General features: G+C 40.5%; 1 protein-coding gene across 1 annotated transcript in view; it reads left to right on the top strand.

The window, feature by feature from the left end:
* Positions 1-11,990, top strand: part of LOC137290649 (galanin receptor 2b-like) — a 96,926-nt gene extending 84,936 nt beyond the window's left edge. Inside the window, exons 5-6 of the mRNA XM_067821725.1 lie at positions 375-516; positions 11,141-11,990. Coding sequence (XP_067677826.1) covers positions 375-516; positions 11,141-11,569 — 571 coding nt within the window. The 3' untranslated portion in view covers positions 11,570-11,990. The remainder of the gene's footprint in view (positions 1-374; positions 517-11,140) is intronic.
* Positions 11,991-12,303: the final 313 nt, after the last annotated feature.

The raw sequence follows: 12,303 nt of genomic DNA, 5'->3' as shown, positions 1-12,303 counted from the left end.
TCAGCGTCTCTGTAGAGGTCTGGAAGGTAGCCGGCGTGCGACGTAGTATGAGGTCAGGGAGCTCAGTTCGCGTCTGTGTGGATGTCCAGAATCAGAGTTATCGTCTGTATGGAGGGCTGAAAGATCAAGGTCTGGAAAGTGTCTGATATGTGAGCGAGTCTGAAATCAAGAAGGTCAACTGACCTGTGTGTTGAGGTCTGCAAGCTAAATGGGCATCTGTGTGCTGGTCTGGAAACTGGGCGTGTGTCTGGATGGGTGTTTACAAGGTGATCTAATCTTTGCGTATGACTGAAAAGTGAGGGATCTGTGTAGAATAGTCCTTACATAGGATTAGCAACCATTCTGCATTTCCTGACACACCATTCCACTTCTAGGGTGATCTCGACGGCGCCATGTCACTACCGGAGCCATGACGTCCGATGGGAGAACCACGAAGCCAGCACGCCTCTCACCAGCCACGGCATTCAAAGAAAACCAAAGAAGACATTCTCCGATGACAACGTGGTCCGAAAACAGGTAGGATTACCGGCATAGCGTCGTGTCTGCTCCACTTGTTTTCTATACAGAAACTTAGTCGGTAACGCCGCGTTTAGCAATATATCCCCGAATATCACGGCGGGGGACACCAGATGTGGGCTTCACACAATCCTGCTTGGGTATCGAATCCCGGAAGAGCCACGTTGTAACCACTGTGCTACCTCACTGCCCCTGAAAAACGACCAACCGTTCACACGTATGCATGGCAACAGAGATCACTGGTATTTTGGAATAATACAAACCATTTTGTTATGTTTACAATTTGTAACATTCTGTAACGTTAGGTTCTGTTCAGAACATGAAACATTCTGCTCCAATCAGGGAGCATCACTAGATTAATAGTTGAAGACAATTGCATATAAATGACTCGATGATACAATTGAGACCAAGATGATTTCTGCCCACACAATGAGTAAGTACTGTCAACTTTTGACTTAACTATTCAATCTGAAGACGTGCCCATTCCTTTTCTTAATGCTTTCTAAAGCTTCGATCGGTTTGTCCAGCCTTGATTGTTTCTGACCGCCACCATATAGAATACAACAACCAACCAACCAACCAATCAATAATTGCATTAAGTATTCGGGTGAATCTTTGGAAGTCAGTTGTCCCTTTTCTTCAAGTCGCCATATGGCTGGAATATTGCTGAGTGCAACGTAAAACGAAACTCACTCACTCACTCACTCACTCACTTTTTCTTCAGCCTGCATGTATCCCGCTTTGCACTGATTTTTTGAAGCTATAGATACTAAACCAGTCTTTCATCTTCACAAAAAGTAGTCAAAACAAGCTGAACCAATACCTGGTGAATGCTGAAAACGGATTTACTTTGTTTGTTTGTTTGTTTGTTTGTTTGTTTGTTTGTTTGCTTGTTTGCTTGTTTTACTTGTACAACAATCTCGATTCCTCATGAGAAACGTAAGGCCCAGAAAAGGGCAACTATCCTTAAAGTACGTAACTACTCCGAGAGGATGGTGGAATTATAAAAGTAAATCCCATCTGAAGTCACTGAGAATAAAGTGTGTTAAAAGCTAGGCCTCCTTATTGATATCACCAATAAAAAGATTAAATTTGGGGGTAACAAGTTAAAGGGCAAACGTGATTATACGCATACTGTACCCCCCTTCTTTCCATGTTGTCTCTGTGTGCATTTAAAATAAAATTTCCGTTTTGATTGCAAAAGTAATGACAAGTAATTTTGCCATGATGGACCACATGAAATAGATTCCCTTTCGGTGATTTACCCGCCTGAACTAGGAAACCTGTGATACCGCCTCATCCTTGTTTTGTCCACTTCATCATGAGCACGTTACAAGGAAATAACAAGTACCATCATTTAATGTATTTTTTCCATGACGCTGTTTGGGATCGAACCCCGACCTTACGATCTCCGGGCATCGTTCTGGTAGCTACACTAAGAAGTTGTTAAATTTGAATGTTAATAAACTGACTGTGTCGCATCTTCATCCGATAGCATGACTTGGTGCTCACCATATTCACCACTAGTTTGTTTGAACAAACTTACAAGAGAACGGGATGTCATCTAGGAACCCACACGTTTATACTGAGATGAGATGGGATGGGATGGGATTAGATGCGGATGTATCTAAAAAAGTGTTTCAATATCTAAATATAAATAAATAAGTCTTTGGCTGCTGAGAAAACTTTCCTATCGCTACGTCTAGATACAGCATTCACTCACGGTAATCTGATCCTGGTATCGATTGTATTCACTTTCAATCCTTCGGTTAATGATTGATAATAGAACCGATTTTGCGATAATAATTAGATTTAAATGCCTTGTTCATTTCATCGCACAAGTGATGCGATATAAACCACGATGATCTGGCTTTTTACACGGGTTTTGGCAGTTTGCTGTTATAGCTACTCTTTAAAAAATGCTTACTTTTTCTGACATGGCATTTGTTTCGTTAGACATTGATTATATCGAGTCGAGGGAACCTCGCATTTCACGCCTATGGCTATAATCAGACAACAACTTCGATTCCTTGTAACGATCTCGTGAATTCACCAGCCATGCGGACATTCGGGACGAAATGCTAAGCCCACGTGACATTAACCGGAAGTTAATGACGGTATTTGACAGTGGGCTTCATGGCTATTAGGCACCAGCCTGAGTTGGCGTAGCAGCTTCTTCATTAGACTCACTTACCGCGAACATAAAGTGATTGCGGTGTCAGTAAATCGTTGTGGCCGATACTCCGTTGATCACGCAGAGGTCCTCAACCACAAGTGCCCCTTCATTCTCCATTGACAGGCCGGGTATATCGTTCGCAATTCCATAAACCTAACGCAGGGAGTGAGTGCGTGAGTGAGTGAGTGAGTGAGTGGAGTTTCCGGTCAGTCCGAGCACATTATGAGCGTATGTTTATGCTTATAAGAAGTGATGATACCAGACTTCGCTATGTATGTCACTTTTTCTCTACCTATGGCTCCCGTCATAAATACATGCAAAGACAAGTCAATTGTACACCTGAACAAACACGCCAATCATGGCACAGCTTGAAACAAGGGAACTGCATCTGTGATGAGCATATAGATGTATGTTATGACGTACGTAGGTCACGTGTTTTCTTAAGTCTTAAGTCTTAAGTTTCCTTTAAACGGTGTCAATAAAATCTCAGTTATATCACGGAACTGGATGACTAGTGTTGACAGTAAGTTTTCACATCAGATAACACCGTACAAAACTACTTTATTGATTATTCTCAATGATAACAGCTACCAATACGACACCTATTGTCTAACAAGGCTGTTAGGACTGCAAAACGTTTTTCGAATCTCTCTTATCGCTGAGACGTTCTTAAGCTAATGTTAACGTATGGCACATACTACTATCTTAGTGCTAAGAGAGCTTCGAAAATCTAGCCCCATTGGTCCTGTACCACACACCGATCGTAGCGCTGCGACGGTCATAAGTCTATGTGAAAGTATGTGGACTTAAGATCAGCTTAGTGCTTCGCTGTTTTTGAGGAACTGGACCCTGGGTCGATTCCCAGCGTGAATGCAAAGTAGTCTTTGCTAGAATATCACTGCGGCCTAAAATAAAACTCATTTACCTCCAACTCTACACTGAACATCATTTATCTTGTACTCCGAGGAAAGCATCTGTGAATAGAATCAAACATTCTTTAATTTTTATAAAAAAAATTCACAGCGAACATTGATGCATAAAGGGCAATATTCGCAGGGTAATGATATAATCTGCTCCGCCCAAGGCTTGCTTGTATACAGATGACACCGTGCAGTCCCGGCGTTGAGGGATGACGTTATCAGTGACATCTTAACTTAAGTGCAGACAACGATGTTAGTTTTCCTTTCTGCATGAAGGTCAAGGTCATTTTTTCTAAGTCATAAATTAAAATCCTGACACGATAAAACCTAGTATATTTCAATATGAAGACAGGAAATACTATTTTTAATCATTAATGGGTTTAATCATAACAGCTGGGGTGTGGCATATAGTTTCTTATATAAGCGTGAAATCGTACAATATTTTTAACTTGAATTTAAGATGCTATTGTAACAAAGAACAAGGTGCAAAGAATAAGGTGTTTGCAAGATGTAGTATGAATAGATGTCTTTAGAAATATGATAAAAAAAAGTATAATAAAAAGAAAACTATGCATGTATCGTTCTGAAACATCGCAGTCAACATAAATGGAATATATTTTTTGAAATTCTTAATTTTTTTAATGGTTTGTTATAAAAGTGGTCTTCATTCATCGAAAAGCAAAGCAAACGTGTTGATGGTGTACATATATAGGGTAATGGGTGTTACAATGATTTAGAGAAATGAAAATTTCAAATTAAATTCTTCTCAAATATCAGGCATTCGTGTTATTGTGGAAAACATAATATTTCCATGAGTATGGTTTTAAATGATAATTACAATCAATATATGTAACTACAACTTAACCACGTTGACTATATCGTATAGGAACTTTGTTTGGTGTAAGGAATCAAATTTGCTTATCATCGTATCCCAGTGCTCGTGATATTAATCTCTGGATGGTCTAGTCCAGACTCGGTTATTTTCAGACCCCGTCATACACCTTGAAAACTGTGATCTTAAACAACAAACGAAACAGTTTTCCGATGTTTAACTTTATTCTAGGAAATATGAACAGGAATTGAAGATTTCGACAAGCGTGTTTGCTGCAACCATCAACAACCATTTAAATATTTGAAACATTTTAGTCCTTCCTGCCCATGACTGACTTGTAAACAAGACGGCAATAACATAGGATAACATAACAGTATGTCACGTCAAGCGATGTCAACTAATTCCGTTTATTGCTATATTATTACCCGCGTGTTCCAGCAATGGTAAATTAAGGGAAAAGATAGAATTTAATCCGTCTTTGCTTTTTCTGCCCAACTTGAACGACATTTAGTGCAGGAAGTGCACAGTAAGAATACATAAATATCGTCCGCTATGCGAGGTTTCTGGATAACTGAGGTTCTCATTAACGGATTTCCACAATGCATGCAACTTTCTCAGTCAGTTAGTATCATGGACGAACCTGAAAAATAGTTAAAGTGTATTGAGATTGTTGTAATGCTGAGAATATAAGACTGAGTGAGTGAATGAGTGAGTTGTGTTTTACGCCGCTTTTAGCAACATCCCAGCAATGTTACGGACGCTGGGAACTCAAGAAATGTTGTATAGTGGGATGTAAGATTAAGCGTAACATTCCTCGGGGAATTTGTAGCGATATTCTACAGGATATTCTACAGGATATTCTACTCATGAAGACCTGGGTTGGTCTTCAATAACTCATGCTTCTCGTAAAAAAGGACTAACAGGTCGAGTGATCAGACTAACTGACTTGGTTGACACATGCCATCGCATCCCAAATGCGCAGATCGATGATCATGTTGTTGATCACTGGATTGGCTGTTTCAGACTTGAGTATTTAGAGACCGATGCAATACAGCTGTTATAAGGCCGAGGCTTACGCAACAAACGACGAGTTTAGCTTGACCGATTCTCAAATGGGCTTTTTCAAGGCTTACCGAGTTGTTTGTGCATTTTCTCATGCAATTACAAACAGTATTAATGATCGATTATCAATCGTTACCCTTCCTGTCCTGCACATCCCCTGGGGAAAACCACGGCTTGACCCGAATAATCTCACTGAGGATACTTGTCTGAGAAGTTCACGACGGTAGACACTTGTCTGTATCTTTTCCCATCCTAATAGGACCATTAACACTGATAATATACCCAAATGCTTCACACCTGTCGCTAATTCCAGCCACAATATACACCGGCGGCAAAATTTCAGAGCTTAAAGCAGTTTTACCGATTCCTGAAAGTTCAAAACAACACGCGTCATACTCTTCGTCTCTGGAGTTCAGCTGTTTTATAGGTTTTCAATAATATAATAAGCATCTTTGAAACACCTTATCCTCATCAGCCAATGTTTATGCTAAGAACAGGAATTAGCTGCTCAACCCATGTGGCATTTTAACTTCACAGGTACTTAAGGAACATTCGACAGCTGATTATCAGGTGAAGCTGGTGAAGCTGGTGAAGTTGTTCAAGCCTTTGGCAATACGATAAGGTTGGAATGTTGACGGGTGTGTGGTTAGCTGGGGGTGAAGGTTGGGTTTAGGCAACTGAGGACGGGCGCAACAGAGGAGGGATGCATCCCCCACCTTTTTGTGCTCCAGACCTTTTGCTTAAATGAACATTGAAACTTTCGAGAAAAGGGTGAAAATAACTGTGCACTCCGCCCAGAGGAGGAATGCATCCCCCACCTATTTGTGCCCCCAAACTTTTCTTAAATGACCGTTGAAACTCTAGAGAAAATGGTGAAAATAACTGTGCACCCCACCCCCTCCCTTGCCGGAATAGCAGTATACACCCCTGGTGACGGCATATATACACATTCATTAGCGTGAGTGAGTCAGTATGGTTTTACTCTGCTTTTAGCAATATTCCAGCAATATCAGGGACACCAGAAATGGGCTTCACACATTGTACCGATGTCGGAAATCGAACCCGGTTATTCGGCGAGACGAGCGAACGCTTTGACCACTTGGCTACCCCATCGCCCAAGATCATTAGAGAAGCTAACGGGCAACATGCAGATATAAGATATATGTAATAGTTATATGTAATCTATTGTGTATGCAGTTAACGTTATTTCATAGGTAATAGTATATGTAATATAAGCTTCATATACAGTCTAGTGTAACAAGTAACATCATCTACTATAACATAAGGTAGTAGTGAGTGAATTTAGTTTTACGCCGCTTTTAGCAATATTCTAACAATATCACGGCGAGGGACACCAGAAACGGACCTAGCACATTGTACCCATTTGAGAATCGAGCCCGGATTTTCGGCGCGACGGACAAACGCTTAAAAGGTCAGGCGACCCTCATCGCCCCTGGTAATGAATAAGGAAGCAACTGTTACAGTCATCAGACACCGACCGAGATTGCGTTTAGTTTCAGGAGTTGGTTACTAGGCATTTAGTTCATATGTAATCTTTCAAGAGATTTCTACAAATGTGTTTATCACGTGTTAGAATACAATCCGATGGCATCCAAACACTCCAGCTTCGACGTAAGACGTTATGGCGTGACGTCGACAGATTTCGGACATACTGCTCACAAGCTATCAAGAACCTGTCAGATTTATTTATTTTGCTGTCAACAAAGCAAATAAAATATGTTTTTCAAGTCTTGTAAGATAATGGTCCACAAAAAGGGTTCTTTTCGTCTTGAGCTCATCGAAAAGAACCGTTGATTGCCGTCATATGGCAATGTTGACTTGACTCTGTCTACAGATCGCAACAGGCGTTGAGGTCGTTACTGCTTGCAATGTAGCAGGCAGAGAACTTGTTGAATACAGATGCTGGCTTTCTTTTCACACATCTCCGCGTGCGTCTCTTGGTTTCTCTTTATCAAAGAAACAACATCCTGGCGGCTACGTAATGCTGATAGATTGTTATATAGTTGTGGCCGAGATATCAGTAGAGACCAGGTTGTTGAATAACAAGACTATACATTTAGTGTAAACATGGATATCGGTTTCTCACTGATTACGGAACATGGGGTCTTTTATGTATTCGGATTATCGTTTCAAATTAGAGTTTTTAGGTGTTTAGAAGTTGCGTGTAAACATGACACGAGGTTTTGTTTTGAATAACTGTTTCTTTGATATGTGGCATTGTTTTGAAATTCTTGTATCCTATGTGGCGATTTTTCAGAACTATTTTTGTAGTGAATACTGGGATACTTTGTAGACGTAGGTAGGTAGGTTGGTAGGTAGGTAGGTAGGTAGGTGGGTGGGTAGGTAGGTAGGTAGGTAGGTAGGTAGGTAGGTAGGTAGGTAGGTAGGTAGGTAGGTAGGTAGGTAGGGATATTCAGATATCCATTTGTCGTCGTTCGCAAATGTAGAGGAAGATCACAGCCATAAATTCTAAACGTTTGAGGTGACTCTTGTTGTTCTACACACAACTAGCTTCATTACAGGTGACAAACGACTCTCTCATTTCATTTTCATCTGTCATGTTGTACATGAAAGCTTTTAGAATATTTTATGTCGGAATTCAAATTCAGGAGACACAACACTGAGCCAGAAATTCTGAAAGCAATAGAGATCAGCCATTTTATGTTTGAATAATTTACATTCACGGCATTGACGTCACCTACAGTGTTGTTGAGTTGCTCATGTTGCAACTTCAGTCAAGTGAAATGGACAAAAATAAATGATGAATTGACACTATATAGATGTCAGGTGATACAAATAAAACAATGTCAGTGATGAAGTTTCGAAATAAACCCGAAATTGATCTGCATTCTACAAACGTGTTCTGTAGCAAAACGATAGAGAATCCATCGAGTTATTGTCAGTGTCAGTGTTTCTACGACATTATAGCAGACGCATTATATTAGCAAGTGTACCATTGCGGTCTAACGTGTATTGCTATTCAGGCAGCGATGGTGTAGTGATATTGTTTGACTATAAACCGCATAACGCATTATCTCTGCGTTTGTAGTTCCTACACGATAAGCCATTTACAGAGTACATTGTCTACAATTTGATCTCTAGCATTTATTAGTAAGCGTTACCTCTGGTAGCAGATTGTATTGTATAATCTAATAGAAGAATAGAATCATATAGAAGAAGTGGAATGAGTGTCAACACGGATTCCATCCTACTCCACTGGGGCATCCTAAAGGTTAAAGCGTTGATTCGCCTTGCCGAGGGTTCCATGGTCGAATTCCCAGAGCAGTACAATGTGCGATGCTCATTTCTCTTCTCTCTCGCTACAATATGTCTTAAGACGGCGTAAGACCATATTCTCTCTCTCTCTCTCTCTCTCACACACACACACACACACACACACAAACACACACACTTTGTTTCTCTCACTCTCTCTCTCGATCTTCTCTATATTTCTCTCGATCTCTCTCCTCTCTCACTCACTTACTCTCCCACCATCTTCCTCTCTCTTCTAAACATGAAGTACATGTTGGATATGCTCAGTTTCTCTCTCTTTCTCTTTCTCTCTCTTTCTCTCGATCTCCTCTCTCTCTCTCGATCTCCCTCTATGTTTCTCTCGATCTCTCTCTCCTCTCTCTCTCACTCACTCTCCCGAAATCTTTCTTTCTCTTCTAAACATGAAGTACATGTTGGATATACTCAATTTTTCTCTCTCTCCGTCTCTCTCTCCTCTATCTCTCTTTTTTTTTCTCTCTCTCGACCCCTTTCGATCTTTCGACCTCGCCCCCAACTGTCTCGATCTCTTTCTTTCTCCCGATCTCTCTCTCTCTCGATTTCACTCTCTCTCTCTCTCTCTCTCTCTCTCTCTCTCTCTCTCTCTCTCTCTCCCTCTCTCTCTGAACAATTTACCTGCCTTTGCATGCGTCTGTACTATTGGCGGCATAAAACGATTCTCACTCATACTCGAGAAAAGCAAAGCTAATGTAACTGTACTTTAGATGATATGGAACAACCACTCCACAACAATGTCAAGCGAATACATTGCTAGTGATTCTATGTGATTCGCTTACTAAGCATATCATTACATCGAGGCTCCATTAACCGAAAATTTGATATCCGCCACTATCCGCCACTAAGGTTTCTTGATACGCTGGTAATAGAATAATATTGTTGTATTAATTTGATGAATGATGTTCTCGATATCATACCGAAGTCGTATTAGTTCCATGTTAATGATTAAATAAACAGTCAGTGAATTTATTATCGTTGGGATGAACCTGGTAATCAGATTTGCGCTGTATACATACCGTTTTTACCAATAAACGCTAAACATATTAAAGTCAATCATTAGATAAACACAATTTAAGTCATGCCATTGCGTGTCAGCTATTTTACAACCGATAGGTTCCAGATTAACACAGGCAACGGGGATTTTGCAGGAAGAAAATCTCGAATAAAATAAAATAAAATTACGAAAAAAATATGTGACATGCATGTTTATGACTGTAAAGTGCTACTTAATATTTTGAGAACGCCTGGTGGCCGAAATCTCCTCAAATCGGAATTTGTGCAGAGTTGAGTCCCGTGAGCACGCTAGAATCCCATGATCGGTTCGAATCCCAGTAAGAGTTCCCAGTTTGTCAGAGCACACCCATTCTTGTTGATTCCTTGAAAATGGTAAGCTTTTGAAACCTGCATCGCTTCTGATTGGTCACTCAAAAAAGTGCATGCCATGATGTCTCTTGAATAGTATAACTGAATGTTGTGGTCAGTGCTGTGACGATGCTGTGTAATTGCTGAGTTTTCTATGGCAATTGGTCGATTGTAGAAACGAAACACTGTCGATGTATCGATAGCATGTGTGATTATCAACAGTTTGGTAATTGACTTCATAACTACACAGCGCAAAATACAGGAAGTACCAGTTTCGTTCACTTTGATTTACATTCGTAACTCCTCGTGTCATTCCGCCAAGCCGGATGGCGTCTCGTACCCCTGTCGTGGCCATGTTTACGACTGGATCCTGTCTAAGCGCAAACGGGCATGAAGATGAAAATAGTCTAGTACTATTATCAACGAAAGCTAACTTTGAATTTCCAAACATGGCTTTTAAAATATCTACACTCCGTGGGCAAAACAGCAATACGGTCATTCCCTTTGCAAATATGTTTCAGTGTTGAAAGGTGTTCATCTTTTAGCTCAAATTTTATGTTTCAATTGTGCTTTGTGCAGTGTAGCGAAGTTTCAAAGTTCAACGGTTCCGCCATTTTCATGTTTTGAAATGCATTTTACTACGATTTCATTGGTTTGTCACGATTCTTGGCAATAATGGCGTACGAAAGGGGTACGAGTCTTCCTTTAGGTCACTGAAAGAGACGAGTAGTTACGAAATGTTTGATTTAGAGTTACCCGCCCTTCTACCCCGCAGACAAACATGGCGGCAAACACGGCGGTCGACGCTGAGTCATAAGTGCAAATAGCATTAAGTTTATGTTTTAACCGTATACTTGATCCAACTTCTGTCCCTTTTTTCAAAATTTGGACAACCATGACGAACCACAGGTAAATGTTTTTATATGTGTATGATTATGTAATTGTCCACCATTGCTGTTTCAGGTGGTTGTGATGCTGATGGTGGTTGTGTTGTTGTTCGCCATCTGCTGGGGCCCCATTATGGTGAACAACGTGGTGACTGCGTTCGGCATTCTTGACCATCACCACATCGGTTGGCTGAAGTACATGCGAATGGCGTTCTGGTTGATGGCCTACATGAACAGCTGCGTCAACCCCGTTGTTTACGCCTTCATGTCAAAGAACTTCAGACAAACCTTCAAATATGCGCTGTGCGCATGCGTGAAGGGAAAAGCTTTCGTTCGTGCTTATCGTTTCAGCAGGTCCTTTAACAGCACTCGGACGTCGGTGATGCAGACGAATGGCCGCGTTGTCTATCCAAATGACAACGTTAGCAGTGGCGTTTCCGTTACCATGGCTCCTCGACCTGTGACGTCATCAGAATATATTGAGCTGGAGAAACTGACAGAATAAACTATATACATGTCTTTGAGGGTAAAGAAGAACAATGAAGGTGATGATGTTGATTATGATGATGAGGAGGAGGAAATGAATATTGATAGATTCACGGATTGAAGAAATCATATCACCTTTTCCACTGATCTGCGAACGAGATTGACGTGATAGGTGTTCTCATGCTTAATTACTCTACATACAATTTATTTATTTATTTATTTATTTATTTATTTATTTATTTATTTATTTATTTATTTATTTATTTATTTATTTATTTATTTAAAACCCTTTATTTTTTTTCAAATATGTTTAATCATTTACTTTACCTATTTTGAACGAAATATGGAATATCATTGGCTGTGTTAAAAGGATCCGAAAGGATGGGCTTGATACGGGTATGTCATATTTTCATTGGGTTAAATGCCTTGATTGTGGTGTTTCTTTTTGTTGTCATCATTATTGTGGCATAGTAGTGCCACACCAACCGTTTTCATTCTGCTGACGCCATGACATGATGTACACCAGCGGCGTTGGGTCACTGACGTCAAGACTTGGAGGAATTCATGCTGGACATATAAATCGGTTGTGAAACAGACCCAAGTTCTAGGACCGCAGCATCTTCTGTTACGAACCTGGTCTCTGTCTCTCTCTCTCTCTCTCTCTCTCCGTTATATAGTCATTTTATACCCTGAACCGATTCATCATTACTTCATCGTTTTGAGCCTGGGTAGAAGCCAGCGGCGACATCGCTA

The sequence above is a fragment of the Haliotis asinina genome, chromosome 7 (genome assembly GCF_037392515.1).
Source record: "Haliotis asinina isolate JCU_RB_2024 chromosome 7, JCU_Hal_asi_v2, whole genome shotgun sequence".
Lineage (NCBI taxonomy): Eukaryota > Metazoa > Mollusca > Gastropoda > Lepetellida > Haliotidae > Haliotis > Haliotis asinina.
The sequence above is the reverse complement of the archived record's forward strand: the minus strand, read 5'-3'. Positions and strand labels throughout refer to the sequence as shown.